Genomic DNA, 19098 nt, shown 5'->3' with positions numbered 1-19098 from the left:
TTACTGCTCTTGAGAAAATTTAAAAAAAATGTTGAATTATAAGCTCCCTAAATTCCACCTTTTCTCAAAGGCTTTGGTTCTCATCATAATTCAAGAGGTAAAAAGATTTTAAAAAGCAGAGATCACCTATTGTAATAAATTTGCTGGTGGTGGGCCCTATCAGTACAAATAACCATAGACTAGTGCTTGCATCATGGAAGGAACTGACTTTGTCTGTGCCCACAGCCAGTCATGACCACCATAATTCTGGAAGTAGATAATCGTACAGTGACAACACATTTCATTCTTCTGGGGTTTCCAACACGACCAGCCTTCCAGCTTCTTCTTTTCTCCATTTTCCTGGCAACCTACCTGCTGACACTGCTGGAGAATCTTCTTATCATCTTAGCTATCCACAGTGATGGGCAGCTGCATAAGCCCATGTACTTCTTCCTGAGCCACCTCTCCTTCCTGGAAATGTGGTATGTCACAGTCATCAGCCCCAAGATGCTTGTTGACTTCCTCAGCCATGACAAAAGTATTTCCTTCAATGGCTGCATGACTCAGCTGTACTTTTTTGTGACCTTTGTCTGCACTGAGTACATCCTTCTTGCTGTCATGGCCTTTGACCGCTACGTAGCCATTTGCAATCCACTACGCTACCCAGCCATCATGACCAACCAGCTCTGTGGCACACTGGCTGGAGGATGCTGGTTCTGTGGACTCATGACTGCCATGATTAAGATGGTTTTTATAGCGCAACTTTACTACTGTGGCACACCTCAGATCAATCACTACTTTTGTGATATCTCTCCACTCCTCAACGTCTCCTGTGAGGACTCCTCACAGGCTGAGCTGGTGGACTTCTTCTTGGCCCTCATGGTCATTGCTGTTCCTCTTTGTGTTGTGGTGGCATCCTATGCTGCAATCCTTGCCACCATCCTCAGGATCCCTTCTGCTCAGGGCCGCCAAAAGGCATTCTCCACCTGTGCCTCCCACCTGACCATTGTAATTCTTTTCTATTCCACAACTCTTTTCACCTATGCCCATCCCAAACTCATGTATGCCTACAGTTCCAACAAAGTGGTATCTGTTCTCTACACTGTCATTGTTCCACTCCTCAACCCCATCATTTACTGTCTGAGGAACCGTGAAGTAAAGGCAGCCCTCAGAAAGACCATATGTTGCAGAGGAAGTGGGCCCCAGGAAAATGGGGCTTTCAGTAGTTGAAAAATGTATAGATTCCTTTCAGGCTTGAACTGAGAGATGACCACTACATAGTTTCCCCCTCAGTCTTGTCTTTGGTTGTTCTTCAATCTCCAGCACTGTAACATTGCTCATGTGTGTGTTTGTGTGTGTGTGTGTACACACAATCATGACTAGAGAAACATGTTCTCAAGAAGTAACCTCTGCTGTCAGATTGAGAGACAAGTTTTTAAATTTTAGAAAAACTACTTGAGATCAGGAAGAAAGAGAGAGAGAGAGAGGGTGGTAAAGGGAGGCAGGAAAGGAAGAAGATAAATACTTTTTCCATATAACTTATCAAAATAAATACCAGATAGGACAAATAATTAAATATAAAGAATAATTCATCTCTCAGGTGGTTAGAAAAGAGTTTTTTGACTCCCTATGTTGTAGAAGTAAAAGAAAAAGATAAACATAAATTAATGCCTGTTAGGCACCGTGGCACATACCTGTAGTCCCAGCTACACAAGAGACTAAGGCAGGAGGATCCCTTGAGTCCAGGAGCCTGGGCCCAGCCTGGTCAACATAGGGAGACCCCATCTACTTCCCTCCAAATAACATAAATGACTAATTTGTTAAGGCTTTTAAAAACGAAAGATTAAGTTTATACCAAATAACAAAGTGAAAACTATTACTAATTTTTAATATTAATAATAACCTATACTAACATTAAATACTAAAAACACTTTAAAATAAACATATAAAAATTAAACTCTCAGTGGAAAAACCAGTTAAGAATATAAACATAATTTTAAAAGTAGGCAGTTGTTCTGGGCAAAATTATGTCCCACTCCTCCCCACCTCCAAAAGAAGTATGTTGTCCTAATCCCCGGTCTCTCAGAATGTGAACTTATTTGGAAGTAGGATTCTTATGGAGGTAACTGAGCTAAAATTTGGCTGTTAGGGTGAGACCTAAGACAGTATGACTGGTGTCATTATAAAAAGGAAACGTTTGGACACAGACACACACAGAGGAAAGACAATGTGCACGCACACAGGGCAGAAAGCAACCATGTTGCTGCAGCAATGCATCTATAAGCCAAGGAAGAAGCATTGGTGGTGAACACTGGAAGCCAGAAGAAGCAAGGAAGGATGTTACTCTAGAACTGAGAGAGAGAGAGTATGACCCTGCCAAGAACTTGATTTCTGATGCCTAACCTCAAAAATACTGAGGCAGTATTTGGTAGTTTGTAATGACAGCCCTAGGAAACTAATACAGGAGCCGATAAACCTCAGTAATTTTTAAAAAGATATTTAAAATTGACAAATGGGATATAATTATAAACTGAAAAGCTTCTGCAAAGCAAAAGAAACTGTAACGGAGTAAACAAACAACCTACAGAATGGAAAAAAATTTTGGCAAACCGTACATCTGACAAAGGTCTAATATTCAGCATCTATAAGGAACTTAAACAAATTTACCAGAAAAAAACAACTCCATTAAAAAGTGGGCAAAGGATGTGAACAGACACTTTTCAAAAGAAAACATACATGTGGCCAACAATCATATGGAAAAAAAAAAAGCTCAATGTCACTGATCATTAGAGAAATGCAAATCAAAATCACAGTGAGTGGTTTGAATAATAGCCATTGCAACTGGTGCGAAGTGATATCTCATTGTGTTACCATCTAACGCCAGTCAGAATGGCTATTACTAAAAAAAAAAACAGATGCTGGTGAGGTTGTGGAGAAAAAGGAACACTTACATGCTGTTGGTGGGGGTGTATATTAGTTCAACCTATGTGAAAGACAGTGTAGCAATTCCTCAAAGACTTAAAAACAGAAATATCATTTGACCCAGCAATCCCATTACAGGGTAGATACCCAAAGGAATATAAATCATTTTACTAGAAAGACACATGCACACATATGTTTATTGCAGCATAATTGACAATAGTGAGGACATGGAACCAAGCAGAATGCCCATCAATGATAAACTGGATAAAGAAAATGCACTACATATACATCTTGAAATACTATGCAGCCATAAAAAAGAATGAGATCGTGTTTTTTGCAGGAATATGGATGGAGCTGGATGTCATCACCTTTAGCAAACTAATGCAAGAAAAGAAAACCAAATACTACATATTCTCACTTGTAAGTAGGAGCTAAATGATGAGAGAACTCTTGGATACACAGTAGGGAACAATGGCACTGGGGCCTCTTGGAGGGTACAGGGTAGGAGGAGGTGGAGGATCAGGAGAAATAACTAATGGGTACTAGGCAAAATATCTGGGTGGCAAAATAATCTGTACAACAAATGCCATGATACAAGTTTACCTATATAATAAAGCTATACGTATGCCCCTAAACTTAAAAATTAAATTAAAAAATTAAAATCTGAACAATATTAATATACCCAAATATTTTAATTGGTTATTTATGCGAGATGTTATCCATCACATAAGTGACATAAGAAATTGTATTATACTGCCAGTGGTTATATAAATTATTTCAAACTCTGGTAGTCAATTTAGAAATAGTTCTGTTGGCTCTATAATTTCAAATACAGGAGTCTCTGTTAGGGATATAATTTATGAGGCTATATGCACACACACATTCAATTCAGCATATTTAATTTTAAAAGCATGTACATTTTCCAAATAATTGAAAGATTTAAGTAAAGTATGGTTTACCTATGAAATAAAACACTATACAGATATTGCAAGTCATACTTCAAAGAAAACAATGTTACAAAGTAATTATAATATTAAAGGGGTAATATGGCATAGTTTTGATATTATGAACAACTACATTAATTAAGATATAATTAGTGATAGAGAGATAAATGTGTATGTAAAAAAACTTCTAGAGAGGTTTTAAGTGACACTTTCAAGTTATTTTCTCCAGAGTTATGGCTTACTTTATAATTACCTGTATTTTGTAAATGTTCTATAATGAACATGTATTAGCTCTGTAATTACTATTCACCAAAAATATTAACCACATAAAGGAGAAAAACATTTCCTGGTGTTTTTAATTTTCTTGAATACATTTCCTTCGTTTAAATGACATTAATTATAAAAATTCAGTAAATTACAATACCTGATTATAACTGATACTATGTCGGAGGTTTTATGAAGTCATATATCACTACTCTTATGCCTGACCATGTTTTTAAGCCAGTTGAGGAGACTAATCAAACCACAAAATGAAAATCAAAATCCCATCTTTGGCCAGACTTTGTGGCTCATGCCTGTGATTCCAGCACTTTGGGAGGCCAAAGGAGGAGGATCCCTTGAGTGTAGGAATTCGAGACCAGCCTGGGCAACCTAGCAAGACCTTTCCTCTGCAATAATTATAAAATTAGTTGTGGTGTGGTGGTTTATACCTTTGGTCCCAGCTACTTGGGAGGCTGAGTTGGGAGAATTGCTTTAGCCAGGGTGGTAGGGGCTGCCGTGAGCTATGATCTCACCACTGCCCTCTAGCCTGGGTGTCAGAGTGAAAACCTGTCTCAAAACAAAACAAAACAAAACAAAAAAACAAACAAAAAAAACATATCTTTATTAGTATTTATAGCTAAGTTGGAGGAAGTGGCTTAGGAAACAGTGGGCTTCCTTTACTGAACCCTCTAATCAGATCCCATCAGAGAGACTTCTATACTCAATGAACTGGCATAGGCAGACACCTTCAGTTCTCCCCTAATGTTTTAGCTTCTTGTAACTTGTTGGTTCCCAAAGAGAAGAAAGAGAATGGGGATGTGTGGCGACCCCTCCTCCCAGATGCGGCAAATGCTGAGAAATACTCCCCAATAATAATAAATAATTTAGTTTTTAAGCGGACCAATCAGAATTGTATCACAGATACCAGATCTGCCTCATATCCTCTTTGTTGTATCTCTGCCAAATTTTGGTATGAGGATGATGCCAGCCTAATAAAATGAGTTAGAGAGAAGTCCTTCCTTTTCAATTGTTTGGAATAGTTTCAGAAGAAATGGTACCAGCTCGTCTTTGTACCTCTGGTAGAATTCAGCTGTAAATCCATATGATTCCTCAAGGACCTAGACATAGAAATTCCATTTGACCTAGCAATCCCATTACTGGGTATATATCCAAAGGATTATAAATCATTCTATTGTAAGGACACATGCACATGAATGTTCATTGCAGCACTGTTTACAATAGCAAAGACTTGGAACCAACCCAAATGCCCATCGATGATAGATTGGACAGGGAAAATGTGGCATATATACACTGTGGAATACTATGCAGCCATGAGAAACGATGAGTTCATGTCCTTTGTAGGGACATGGATGAACTTGGAAACCATCATTCTCAGCAAACTGACACAAGAACACAAAATCAAACACCGCATGTTCTCACTCATAGGTGGGTGTTGAACAATGAGAACACATGGACACAGGGAGGGGAGCATCACACACTGGGGTCTGTTGGGGGAAAATAGGGGAAGGACAGCGGGGGGTGGGAAGTTGGGGAGAGATAGCGTGGGGAGAAATGCCAGATACAGGTGATGGGGAGGAAGGCAGCAAATCACACTGCCGTGTGTGTACCTATGCAACAATCCTGCATGTTCTTCACATGTACCCCAAAACCTAAAATGCAATAAAATATATATTTTAAAAAAAAAGAACAGAAGAAAACAATGGCAATAACCAATGTTGTACTTGAAATGCATTAATTGCTTAACTATGAAAATGAAATGAAGTAAAATGAAAATAAATAAGAATACTTAGGCCAAAAGTTGGAAAAGGGAGATAAAAATAGGAACAGAGGTATAATTTTTAAATATGAGAAAACATTATTTGTGATTTGACACATTTTAATTTGAAAATCTAAATTAGGTTAACAAGGAAGAATACAGTTATACCCCAGAAAAAGATGCTGCATATGACATATGAACTCCAGTTATATTTATTATTCTTTTAAAAGAATACTGATAATCTATAGCATAACTAGAGGACTGCATCCAGGATAGTGAGGCATCTAAAATTCAGGTCACATAGCTTACGGAAAACGTTCTGATTGTCATCATAACCGTCTCAAACATCTGTGAATCAGACTTACTGTAGACTTACTGTATGACACAAGAGATAGAATGCATGAAAAGCAGAGGCAAACATCAGCTGAAATGAGAGGAGTAATAGTAAGAACTGAGTGCAGTGGGAATATACATTTTGTAAGGTCTTTGATGCCCAGTCAGTGGAGGCTGGTTTCCCTTAGAGATGCTGATGAAGAAACTTCTGGACCAGACGATCACCGAAGTACTTCTCTCTCAAATCTTATGTATTCCCATGATAAATGTGAAACTTGGTAGCTTCCTCTTCATAATAAATTCAGTGTGGAAAGCCATGTAGATACCTTTAGCCTGAGATGGGACAGGGTGGTTGAATATTCTTTTCCTTTCCATTATGTAGCATAACTTCTATGTTACATAGTATAACTCCTATGTTACGTAAGAAGTGATTCAAAGGAACAGTCAGAAAAGCCATCCCAAAATACCTGTTTTGAAGAATTTGAAAGAAAGAAAATCCTGTCAGTTATGCAAAGCTTATTTGATATGAATTATACATTGTATGTATTTTCACATTTTGTACTTCTTTTACACTTTATTTTATACTATTTATAAGATACAAATCAAACCCCCATGAAATAGAACAGGAAAATTACATTATCCCTACTTTCCATATATTAGAATTTATATTCAGAGAAGAGTCAAAGCTTTCGTCATGACCTAATCAGTGTCCAGTTTTAAATCATCTAATTGCCAGTATGGTACAGTTTTCCCTGCCATGTCATACCACTAGATCTAAGCCACCTTCAGGCCTGGACACCTCATTTTAAGTTGGACATAACCTTAAACAAAGGGTGCAATCAGAGATTTTGAAACTATACATCCAGAGGAAGAACAGAAAGAGGAGGAGAGTTATGTTTTATTGACAGATATTTTGTAATTTCAATGTCTCTAGGAAGAAAATATTGTTATCTCTGTTTTACATAGAACATTAAGGCCCCAAATGTCAAATAACTCATCCAAGGCTGCACAGTTAGATAGATAAATAGACTAGATAATCTCATGATTTTAATAATTAGTGACACAATTGGTCTAATGGTGTCCATACTGTTAGAAAGTGTTCTGATTATAAACTCTTAAGAGAAAACCCAGACCTTCCAATCAGTTTCCGAATAGCCAGCTGTACATCTTTATTCCTGAGGCTGTATACCATGGGATTTAAAAGCGGGGTGATGATGGTATAGGTCACTGTCACCAGCCTATCTTTGCCTGATGTGTATTTGGCTGAGGGTCGCAAGTAGACAAAGGAAGCACAACCATAATGGACAATGACTACAATGAGATGGGAAGCACAGGTGGAGAAGGCTTTTTGCTTGCCTTCGGCTGATGGAATCTTCAGGATGGTGCGGACAATGAAGCCATAAGAAATGCAGATAAATATCAAGGGCACAACAAGCACCAAGACCCCAAAGATGAAGATGACCAGTTCATTGATGTAGCTGTCAGCACAGGCGAGACGGATAACTGGTGAAATATCACAAAAGTAGTGGTTGACCTTGTTGGAGCCACAGAAAGGGAGGCTAAAGACCAAAGTTGTTCCCACCAGAGATATTAGGAAGCCACTAATAATACAAGTTGCTACCAGTTGTCCACATACTCTCCAGCTCATGAGAACAGCGTAGTGCAAAGGCTGGCAGATGGCAGCATAACGATCATAACCCATCACTCCCAAAAGCAGGCAGTTAGTGACAGCAAAACCAAGGAAGAAGAACATCTGGGTGGCACAACTCACAAAAGAGAGTATCCTGAGTACAGAGAATAGGTTGATAAGCATCTTGGGCAGGATAACAATTGTGTAGAAGATTTCAGAGATAGAAAGAATACCTAGAAAGAAGTACATGGGTGTGTGGAGGCTGTGATCCAAGTGAATGACTGATATGATGATGATGTTTCCACTCAAGATAATCAAATAGAGGCAGAGAAAGACGACGAAGAGGACAAGCTGCAATTCCCCAAGGCTGGAGAAGCCCAGTAGTAGGAACTCAGTGACAGAAGAGGAATTGGCCATGATGAGTTGATCCCATGGAATAAGGTCAGTATGATCAGGTCCAGAGATCTGCGGAACTTAAAATTCAGGGAGACTTAATCCTCATAAAGTAGCTATGCCACTCTCGTTTCGATGAGAAACAAGTATGGAAGAGAAAAAAGAATTGTAAATTTTACCAGAAGCTCTTATAAATTGATATGCATTCAAACTGCCATTTTTCTGCTGCTGATTTTAGCAGTGAATCTGGGGACAAACATTCACATGAAGTGTACAGTCATTTGCTCAAATAAAGCCTATTCATCATGTCCCCTACTTGGAGACTTATATAGATACCATCTAATTTTTTAATACAGTAGTTCCTCATCCAAAGTATTGCTTTCACTGGTTTCTAGTACCCAGGTCAGTTTCAAGTACCCAGGTCAACTGCAATCCATAAGTATTAAATGGAAAAGTTCAGAAATAAACAATTCATAAGTTTAAAGTTGTGTCTCCTTCTGTGTATCATGTTGAAAGTTCGCACTGTCTTGCTCCTTCCTGCCCTGGACAAGGATCAGTCCTTTGCACAATGTATCCAGACCATACATGTTATTATCCATTAGTCACTCAGAAGCCATCCAGTTATCAGATCGACTGTCATGATATCACCAAGCTTGTGCTCAAGTAACCTTTATTTTCCTTAGTAATGGCTCCAAAGTGCAAAAGTAGTGATGCTGATATAATGTTATTATTGCTGGATTTTATTGTCAGTTATTGTTGTTAATATCTTCCTATGCCTAATTTATAAATTAAGCTTTATCATGGGCATGTGTTATAGAAAAACATCATAGTATATTTAGCATTTAGTACTATCCACAGTTCAGACATCCACTGGAGTCTTGGGACATATTCCCTGCAGACTAGAGAGGATTCTTGTAATCTAATCTTATAAAATCCTTTATCTACATTAATTATTCTTTCTAAGGGTCACAATTTTATTCTGATTACTGATATATACATCAATAAGTGATAGCATCAATAAGCAATAGCACCTGTGTCTGATGATCCACCTTTCTACACTTGTTTTTAATACCTTCCCCATCTAGAGAAACATCCATTGATCTTTGCATTACTTAAAGAATGCAGGTCCCTTTTACAGCTAATTGTATAACCAATTTTTATGCATTCCTTTTGTTAAAAATAAATTGGTTTTAAACTATTGCTATTGTTTTAGCACTAGCTTCATGATTACTCTACAGACTCTTACAGGATTATAGGCCTGATTTCTCCTTACAGAAAAGACATGGCTAGAGTCATTTAATTTTGCTTCAGCATTCACTTGTTGTCCATTGTTTTATGTACTACCCTTGAGGTACCTGACTTGGTGGCCCAAAGACTGTCATTCCAACAAGCTGTCTCTAAATTTCTGAATAAGTAGGCTCAGATACCTTTCCTAAGGCCCCAACATATTTATCATTGCTGGTACTGAATTACATACACTTTAATCAAAACTTTCTTATTCTCTCCTACCTCTTGCCTAAATGTGTTCTTTTATCTAGATTCTGTATCTCAATAAATAAAATACTCTTAAGCCATCTAAGCCATAAATTTCTAAAGTATGTTTAAACTCACCATTTTTCTAATCCCCTACGTTCAATATATTTTTGTTCTGAAACACTTTTAGGATTCATTCTTATTCTTATTGTTTTGTAAGAAATCATCCCTTGACTGGACTATAGTATTATAAATGAACTGCCGGATTCTCTCTTACACTCTGAGCAATCTTCCACAATAGCAGCAGAATTATCTTTCTATAGAACAAATCCTATCATATTACCAAACCAAATGACTCTCAGTTATCTATAAAATATTCTAGGTGTTTCACACTATTCCCACTTCTACCTTTTCACTCATAACTGCCATTATATATTCCTTCGTATGTACTTCAGCAGTGAGAACTTTTACACAACCAAGTCATTTTCATACTACTTTCTGTATCTAAAAATAGTCTCTGCCTCATATGTGTTGTTTCCTTCTTTTTAATTTTCATTTTAAATGACTTTATTCATAGAATCCTTCCTACTGCTCCTAATCATGCTGCACCATATTTTGTGGATTTCCTTAGTAATCACTAGAATCTTACTTGCTTTGCCACTACTATTATAAGATTGTCTTTGACTCTACAAACTATAACTTACCAGGTAACAGAAACTGCATCTCTAACACATACAACGATGCCCAACATCTACTAAGTGCTTGAAAATTTGTTGAAAAAAAATTAATGACCAGTAATATCACTTTATCCTCTAAATCATTTCAAAACTCTCAAGTAGATGACATTTGATTCCAGGGATTTTCCAAACTTGTTACCTTAATATTAACCTAGCCTGTAATATTAATACTCTGCTTCAACATTTTGGGATGAAAAATCTCTCTGACTGTAGAACAAAAGATCCCATAAAAATGTTGCTATCTTATTTATTATTTCTGATTATCAAATAGTCTCCTCCATTATCTCACTAGCTAAACTTTTTATTTTAATTTTAGAAATACTTGATTTGGGGACTTGAAGTCCTTTATAAATAACTAAATTGCTGTCAATATTTGCTATTTTACTTAGGCAAATATTTAATAAAATTTTGAAATGGGACTAGAACCAAGAGTTTTATTTTTCATCTCTATATATTTTTGAATTGCCTTATCTCTAAACTTTATAAATAAAGAATATACACCATTCATTTGACCAGCACAGAGTCCTCCCTAACATTTTTCCTGAGACATCATCTATGCCTTTCCACTTTCCATATATCCTTTCTTGGAGTGTTTTATCATTTACAGGCTCATCCCCAGTATTAATAGTCACAAAGTATGCAGGGAAAGTTGGTGTAACCGAAAGAAAAGAAAGGTTGCATTACTCAATATCTATTCTACAACTCCTACCCCATCAACCATCTGTTCTTTCAAACTCATCCTTAAAACCTATGTGGAAACTAATAGTTAAAAATAAAACTTACTATGGAAATCTTTGACTTCACTTAACTCAGTCTAGGATACTGCTTAAAATAACTGGTAAATAGGAGATAGTGACCTGAGTTTGGAAGGGAAGGCATTACATGTTGAAAGAAAAGCTTAGAAAAATGAGAAAGAGGGGGAGAAAAGAAGAAAAATAGAATAATTAGATCACTTTCTTAACAAGTCGAAATAGTGAATTGATTTTTTCACATTATGTTGCTCAGTAACTCTTTATCACCTATAAGGTAAGGGCAGAATTCCTTAAGCTGAATCATAGGACAGCTGATTCTCTGTCCACGTATATTTATAATCTCATCCTCTAAGTTTTCATCACACAGGAATTGTACTGAAATACTTAGAGTTTCCTTTATATGCCTTTGTGTATCAATATTCCACTGAGTGAGAGGGAGGGAGGGAGAGAGAGAGAGAGAGAGAAAGAGAGAGATCTCAGCCTCCAATATCATTTATCCTTCATGTATGGCCCACTCATTCCTCACATTTTTAAAGTCATCAATTATTGAACTTTCTTCAATATGTCTAGGGAGAGTATGCTGTTTCCTTCTTAGTAATTTAAAGCTTGTCTAATTTGTCTTTATCAAAATACTCAACATATTATATCTAATTTTTTTTTTCTTATTGGTGTCTTCAATAGATTTAGAGTCTCAAGGATAAACGCCTCATCTATTCCCTTTGTATCCTCAACTTTATCCAATATTTAAATAATTGAGATATATTTGATGAATAAATGTCTATTAATTAATTAATAATAATCCCAATTAGTTTATTTTGTATTAACTTGGTTTCCTTAAGAGGCACTACCATGTGCCTCTTAAGTGAGAAACACTTCTGTGTTCCTCAGACGTTGTATGTTTACTGTAATTTTTTTGTTCTTCCTTTCTCAGACTAATATCGCCCCCACTCTATGAAATAATCAAGACTTATACTGGGTCTCTGCCTTTGTCTTGGTCTCAATCTTTATCCTTATTTTTTTCCACTATTTAGCTTTTCTTTCTGTCATTTGATGGCAATTTCTATTTTTCATTACAAATAACTAGAAGTAAACAGATCACTAGCTCATGGGAAAAACTCAACAATTTTTAAATTTGACATATAAATAAGTGACTGTCACTGGTATTCTTAATAAAAAACAAAGTCTCTAAATAAACATTAAAATTTTACATTTGTTCAAATCAGAGTTCTAGTACCTGTTTTATTCATTCTCAGGCACCTCCTAGAAACTTCTGTGAAGGTTTGTAGGTGAAATTTGCCAAAATTGTCTTCCCTGTCATGATGCCTCAGGGTTCTTCATCTTTCAGGAACTCCCAAGACCAATATAAGAGAATAGCATTACTCCACAAAAAAATGTTACCTGTGTGCCCTTTCTTCATGGGTACTTTAGGTAGTGCCTCAAGGGGTATCATCAATGGTCTTTCCTTTTTACATTAGCCATGGACTCAATGCCTTGGTTGGTAATTGAGCTCTCCACCTCCACAGGGAGCTAATTACCACATTGTGCCCAATACTTGTCCATAAATTTTCTAATTAGCAAGTGGAACAATGATAATATACTATGAGAATTCACTGGCCAAAGAAAGAGCCTTATTATTCATGTGGATTAGTTGACTTAGAAATTCTCTAAAGAGTCAGAGATGTGGTAGTTCTCCAGGCATGATTTGTTAAAATATACATCAATGAAACCATCTTCTTTGAATTTCCCTACATAGTGCCTCTAGAGTTTTGTTCTGCAATTGCAGAAAAGTATTCTTTTTTAAGCTGCTACACATTCCTATTTCTGAAAGCTAGAATAAAGGAAGATATGAAGAATAGAGAACAGAATATTAGAATGCCAGAATCTTTCAGATACATTAGAAACAGGTTTGCTTCTGGAATATAATGTTAATTTGGTAAATATTTCCTCAGTATATGAATACAGTTTGGGTTATGAAGAAAAATGTGACAGTGCCTTCATATAGTTTTTCACAAAGGCCATCAGCTATCTCCTCATTTCAGCTCACATATTGATTCTTTCTGACAGTGAGTGCATCCACTTGTGCTGGAAATGGGGCAAATGCTAGACACACATGGATGTCTCTCTGAGGTGCTCACGTGAACTGCTCTTGTGTAAGTCATGTCCTGCATGTTCTTGAGGGAATGTCTTCTATTCTCGGGTCCACAAGGGGGTGTAGTTTCTAAGGCAAGAATTTCCCAGCGCCATATCTTCCTTTCCCTGTTGAGATCTTAAGGGTCTTTGTTTAAACTTTGGCACACACAGTAAGTATCAAAGATCAGTCACTCTAGCGGAAGTTTAAAGGAACTCCTTTCATAAGCCAGAGGGCTTGGATGAGGTGAGAATACCTCCCAGTTTAAAAGTCCCTGTCCCCCAAATCCAGGCGGACTCCAGATCTGGATCCCCTTCCACAGTCTCGTGGAAGCTTCTCTCTCACATCTTTTTTTCTCTCCTTTTTCTCTTTCTCTGTCTAAATAAATCACTTTCTGCAAAACTCTTTGGGGTCTGATATTTACTTAGTCACTCGCTGTGCCCAGTGTGGTCCCTTCTCCCATTCTTGGGTGAATGAGAGACCAAGAGCCTGGAAGAACATCCTCTCTGGGGAGCTGAGACTCCCCCGCTCCCTGGAATTCAGAATTCGGTTACATTCTCACTTATAAGTTGGAGCTGAATTGTGAGAATACATGGACACAGGGAGGGGAACAACGCATACTGGGGCCTATGGTGGGAGGCAGGGAAAGGGAGAGTATCAGGATAAATAGCCAATGCAGCTGGGCTTAATACCTAGGTGATAAGCTGATAAATGCAGCAAACCACCATAGCACGTTTACCTATGTAACAAAACTGCACGTCCTGCACATGCATTCAAGAACTTAAAATTAAATTTTTTTAAAAAAATGCTGCCAGACGAGGAAGTAAAAGAAAAGTCCCAACTGATTAACCCAGACAAAAACTTTTGGTGGCTTCCTCCTTCCCCTGAATCCGGATAGGATGAGTGACTACTTTGACCAATAAATTTTAACAAATGTAAGACTGTATCTGTTTATTAACCCTGGCATCTAAAGTCTAATAGCTGCTACTTGAATCATCCACTTTTGTACCCTAGCAACCATATTTTGAGGAAACCCAAGCAGCCCTTGGAGAATCTACATGGTAATAAACCAAGGCTCCTGGCCAATAGCCCCAGCTGAACAAACAGCCAATAGCTGACATGAACATACCAGGCATATGACTGAGCAATCTTGAAAGTAAATCCTTCAGCCCCAGTTGAATCATCCAACCTGATGGCACATAGAGAAGATTCCAGCTGTCCCCACTGAGTCCTGCCGAAATTGCAGACTTGTGGGCAAAATAATTATGGCTAATTTAAACAACTAAAGTTGTAGGTTGTTCATTATGCAGCAGTAAATAATGAGAATAGAATTTGGTATCTGATGGCAGGGTGTTGTTATAATCAACATTTAAAACACTTAGCATTAATTTTGTAATTGGTGGAATAAATAATCCATAAGGGCTTAAGGAGTCTCTTACTAAAAAGTGAAAGGATCATGAGGCAACTCTTGGTAAGGCATTGAAGCACAGAGAGAAAAATATTTGAAAGACAGAGAGGAAACTATTATTAGAGTTAGATAAAACATGGATATTTATTATCCATTGCTTGGACGTTTGGCAGCATGGCCACATGCTACAGCCTGGAAAATAGACTATTTAGTATCTCATTATCTTCCTGGAGAAATTTCCAGGAAGATTAGAGAAAATTCCAACTAACTATAAAATATGAAGAGAGAGTAAAACACAGGATACTAGAGGAATGGAAGAGCAGAGCAAAGGGAAGTTTAGGTAGAGATTTGCTAAAGGATACGAAATTACAGCTAGATAAAGGAATAAGTTACAGTGTTCTATATCACTGTAGGATGACTATAGTTAACAATAGTATATAGATTCAAATTGCCAGAAGGAGGGTGTTGAACATTCCCAACACGAAAAAACTGATAAATGTTTGAGATTATGATATTCTAATTAACTTTGTCTAATCCCTATACAAAATACTACTATGTACCTAATGAATATGCACAATGACTATTGGTCAACTGAAAAGTACATAATTTTTTAAAGTTTCTTAAGTTTCTGAGAATTTAGAGGAAATATAAAGATACAAATCTTGTTGAGTTTGCAAATAAAGATGTTTTTCATGCACAATCTCTCTAAACAAAGACAAAGTACAAAATGGCTTCAAGGAAGAAATGAAATCCGAGGTGCTATCAGGAAACTAATGTCTCAGGGTAAACATCTTAAGAATGTAGCTGTAATACTTTTTGTTAGAACTCAGAAATATTTTGGGCTGTATCTAACAAGAGTTATAAATATCCTAAGGGTATGAATCCTTAAAGTTTAACAATAAGCCTTCTTTTTTTATTTTTAGATAATTTCTTTTTTTTTAATTTTTTTTTTTATTGTACTTTAAGCTCTGGGGTACATGTACACATCCCGCAGGGTTGTTGCATGGGTACACACATGCCATGGTGGTTTGCTGTTTCTCTCCCTCTGTCACCTACCTCAAGCATTTCTCCCTGTGTTTTCCTTCCCCATCATCCCCTCCCCTTACTGTTCCTTCCCTAGCACCCCTCCCCGCTACCTACCCCAGTGTGTGATGTTCCCCTCCCTGTGTTTAAGGTGTTTTTTTCCAGTTCTTTTCTTTTTAAGAATCTTAAGGGAATTGCCATGTAGCAATTATTAATACTAGTACCTCACAAGTGACCCATAATAAAGAAATGAATATGGACATGACATTTATCTAATGGAATTAATTTATAAATTGAAACATAGGAAACCCACACAGTTTTAAAAAGGCATTCTATCAACATGTGCTAAAGACTACAGAGCCAAGAAAAATGAATAGACCTTTGAACCCTCTTCTTACCTGGAGGTATCAGACTGAGAAACGACATGTCTGCAAATTGTAGCTATGTATTATGGATAAAAAAGGATGATCAGAAAGTGGGGAAATGACATCACAAGTTATATACAAAAGTCATGGAATTCATTTCCAGGAAACAGGACTGGCAACATGTGTCCAGAGGAATTTGAGAATTTCTATGGACCAATGACTGTGATGTGTCTAATTTCCTCCTTTTTCAAAGGGAAATATCCATTACTATTATCCTATGCCCATCACATCATTGTCTTTTTGGATGTCAGAAGCAGACAACCAGCTGGTGTTATGCCTTAAAAGACTAACAGCTTCCTTTTTCTCTATCTTGGAACATTTAGTCTTTGAAACCAGTCATGATGTGATGAGAAAGTTTATGGAACCCCATGGAAAGAGTCACATGGAGAGAAACTGACTCTTACAACCTATAGCCCTGACTCAGCTCTACCACAAACCAACACCATTTTGCCAGCCATGTAAATGAGCCAAATGGAAGTGGGTCCTTCAATTCTAGTCAGGCAGCTCAGCTGACATTGTATGGAATTGAGACAAGCCAATCTTATTAGCCCTCTCCCATGTAGAGATTAATGAGCAAAATAAATTATCCTTGTTATTTTTGATTACAGTTTTGGGGGACATAAATATTGCTACACTTTCATGTGTAGTTTCAGATGTTTTACTTAGCTAGGCCAAGCAGTTATTTATTCAGTTAAAGTTAAGAGACATGTATTAGTTATATCGTGAATGTCAGGGATATAGAAGACATTTAGGAAGAGTTAATATACAGGTATAATAAATTACTTCCTTTCACATTGCTGATTGTCCAGCAGAGAGAATAAGATATGTACATAATCAGCTCAGTATATTAAAGTATAAGTAAAGCTTACATTGCTATGGTGTTTTGAAGAATGGAAATCAGGCAATACTTCATGAAATAGGTGAAAATAAAAAAATCCTTGATGGTGGACGTTGGACAAAGAAGATGATAATCTTTTTAAATAAGAAATTCTTTGGTTCTTAGGCCAGCACAGGACCATTCTCCATAAGGATCACACCTTATAAGCCCTAAGTAAAGAATGTGATGCACAGTATGGCAAATTTAGGTTTATCTTCTACTGCCTTTTCATTTAATGATGGCCAAACAAGGCCATTTTGTCATTGCAAATTATTTTTTCTGTAGAGGTATTATTCTACTATTTATTCTTATAATCCCTTTTAAACATAATTTTAAGTCTTTCATGTTTCTACTAATAAAAAAGGAATTCAAGAGACCTATATGCCAGGATAATAGAAAACTGGATCTGTAAAGTAAGATAGAAAAAAAATTTTTAATCACACTTACATCAGCATGCTGTAGAAAATATTCTATATGTTAGTGTTGAACACAAAAATCAGCTACTTTTTATGAAAGTTGACCAAGATGTTAAGTGTAGTTTATTTCTGAAACTTTCTGCTTAGTTGTCATTCTTTTTCACAGTATAGAATTTAGTTTTCCAAATGTATACATAATCTATATTTAAAAACCTCAAATTCTAGATCACATAGTAGCTTCTAAATTTTTAGTGAATGTGATATAAAATAGCACTACTATAGTTAATTGAATATGCTATCTTGACCAGGATAGCTTCACTGCTTACTTCGTTATAAAATTTCTGAAATTTGATATTAAAAAGGAAATTAAATCCATTAAAGAGATCTAGAAGACAGCAGCGGGATGTCTATTAGTTTATCCTGCCATTATAGTAAAATTATAAAACATGTAAACTCTGTGACATGAGGATATAATCTTTCAATCAGGTAAAAAAAAAAGTTACAACAAATTGTTGAAAGTAAAAAAGAAAAGATAAAATGATGAAAGCAAATTTGAATGGATTATATGACTTTGGCCATGAACAAGGATTCCCATGGATTGGATTTAGGAATGGACTTTGTATATGATGTAAACTCCTTAGATTGTAAGCAAGTTTTTTTTTTTTCCTGTATTTGTGTATGAGGAGAGTTTCATGTATTAGATAAATAGCTTTCAACAGATTCTCAAAAAAAACCACGTGCTGCAAAATATGATCTAGAGTGATTAAGGTGATTATTTATGGCTATACCACTGGTCAGGCCAAATATTTGACTCTGTATACAAACAGTAACTTTATGAACTCAATATTTACCAATAAACACCATCATAACATCTTATCCTATAAGGAAAAACAGGCAGCAATATCATAAAAGGCAGTTTTTCTTAGTTTCAGCTGGGGCACAAAAGCTGAGAATAAAATCTGAACTACTCAAAAAATAAACATTTTGAGAAAAAAGGGGAGGAAATATAATCTTTGAAGGAAGCTCTTGGATATCAATGTTTTATCTCTCCTCAAGAGTAGAAAACTGCTTCAAGATATTGATACACATCTGCTGGAGATAAAGGAACACGGTGGATTGATATCTGAGCTCACCTGAGAAATCTGAATGTAGACATCTGCAGTTAATGGCCTGAAATGCCAGTACACAGAGAAAGGTGTCTGCACTTCAACTGACTATGGGTAGCAAGGATTGTCAAAATTTTATTTTGGATCATATATTGACCATGTAGGAGACATAGTCATTGTGGTATCACTTAAAAATAACTTTTTGTCCAAGAAAACCTTCAGAAAACAGGTGACCCATGTAAGTGTTGAAATCTCAGAATTAAGAGGAAAATTCACAAGCTGTCAGCTAGAGGCAGATTCAACCATATCACAAGAAATGTGGTGGAAGTCCCCAGTATGAAATTATTTCAGCAGCTATGAAGGCTCCTTGCATGAGAAAGACTCGGTGTGCAACATCTGAAAGCACTATTGCCAGAGCATGACAGTGGCAATCAAGTAAGAAGTTCCCTCCATCTATGCCTCTCTCCCCAGTGTAATGCTTGAGGGGTCAGTCACTGAAATAAGTAGAGAGAAA

At 36.6% G+C, this 19098-nt stretch overlaps 2 protein-coding genes across 2 annotated transcripts; one reads left to right on the top strand and one right to left on the bottom strand.

Annotated features, from left to right (window-relative positions):
• Positions 1–231: 231 nt before the first annotated feature.
• LOC105715537 (olfactory receptor 6Y1) lies at positions 232–1209 on the top strand. Its single transcript, XM_012449962.2, has one exon. It carries the CDS (start codon positions 232–234, stop codon positions 1207–1209), a length of 978 nt encoding a protein of 325 aa, XP_012305385.2.
• A 6112-nt stretch (positions 1210–7321) lies between these two features.
• Positions 7322–8272, bottom strand: LOC105715507 (olfactory receptor 10R2-like). The gene has a single exon (XM_012449936.2). It carries the CDS (start codon positions 8261–8263, stop codon positions 7322–7324), a length of 942 nt encoding a protein of 313 aa, XP_012305359.1. The 5' UTR covers positions 8264–8272.
• Positions 8273–19098: the final 10826 nt, after the last annotated feature.

This window comes from Aotus nancymaae, unplaced genomic scaffold (assembly GCF_030222135.1).
Source record: "Aotus nancymaae isolate 86718 unplaced genomic scaffold, 86718_ANA_hifiasm-v0.15.2.pri h1tg000108l, whole genome shotgun sequence".
In the NCBI taxonomy this organism is placed as follows: Eukaryota; Metazoa; Chordata; class Mammalia; order Primates; family Aotidae; genus Aotus; species Aotus nancymaae.
The sequence above is the reverse complement of the archived record's forward strand: the minus strand, read 5'-3'. Positions and strand labels throughout refer to the sequence as shown.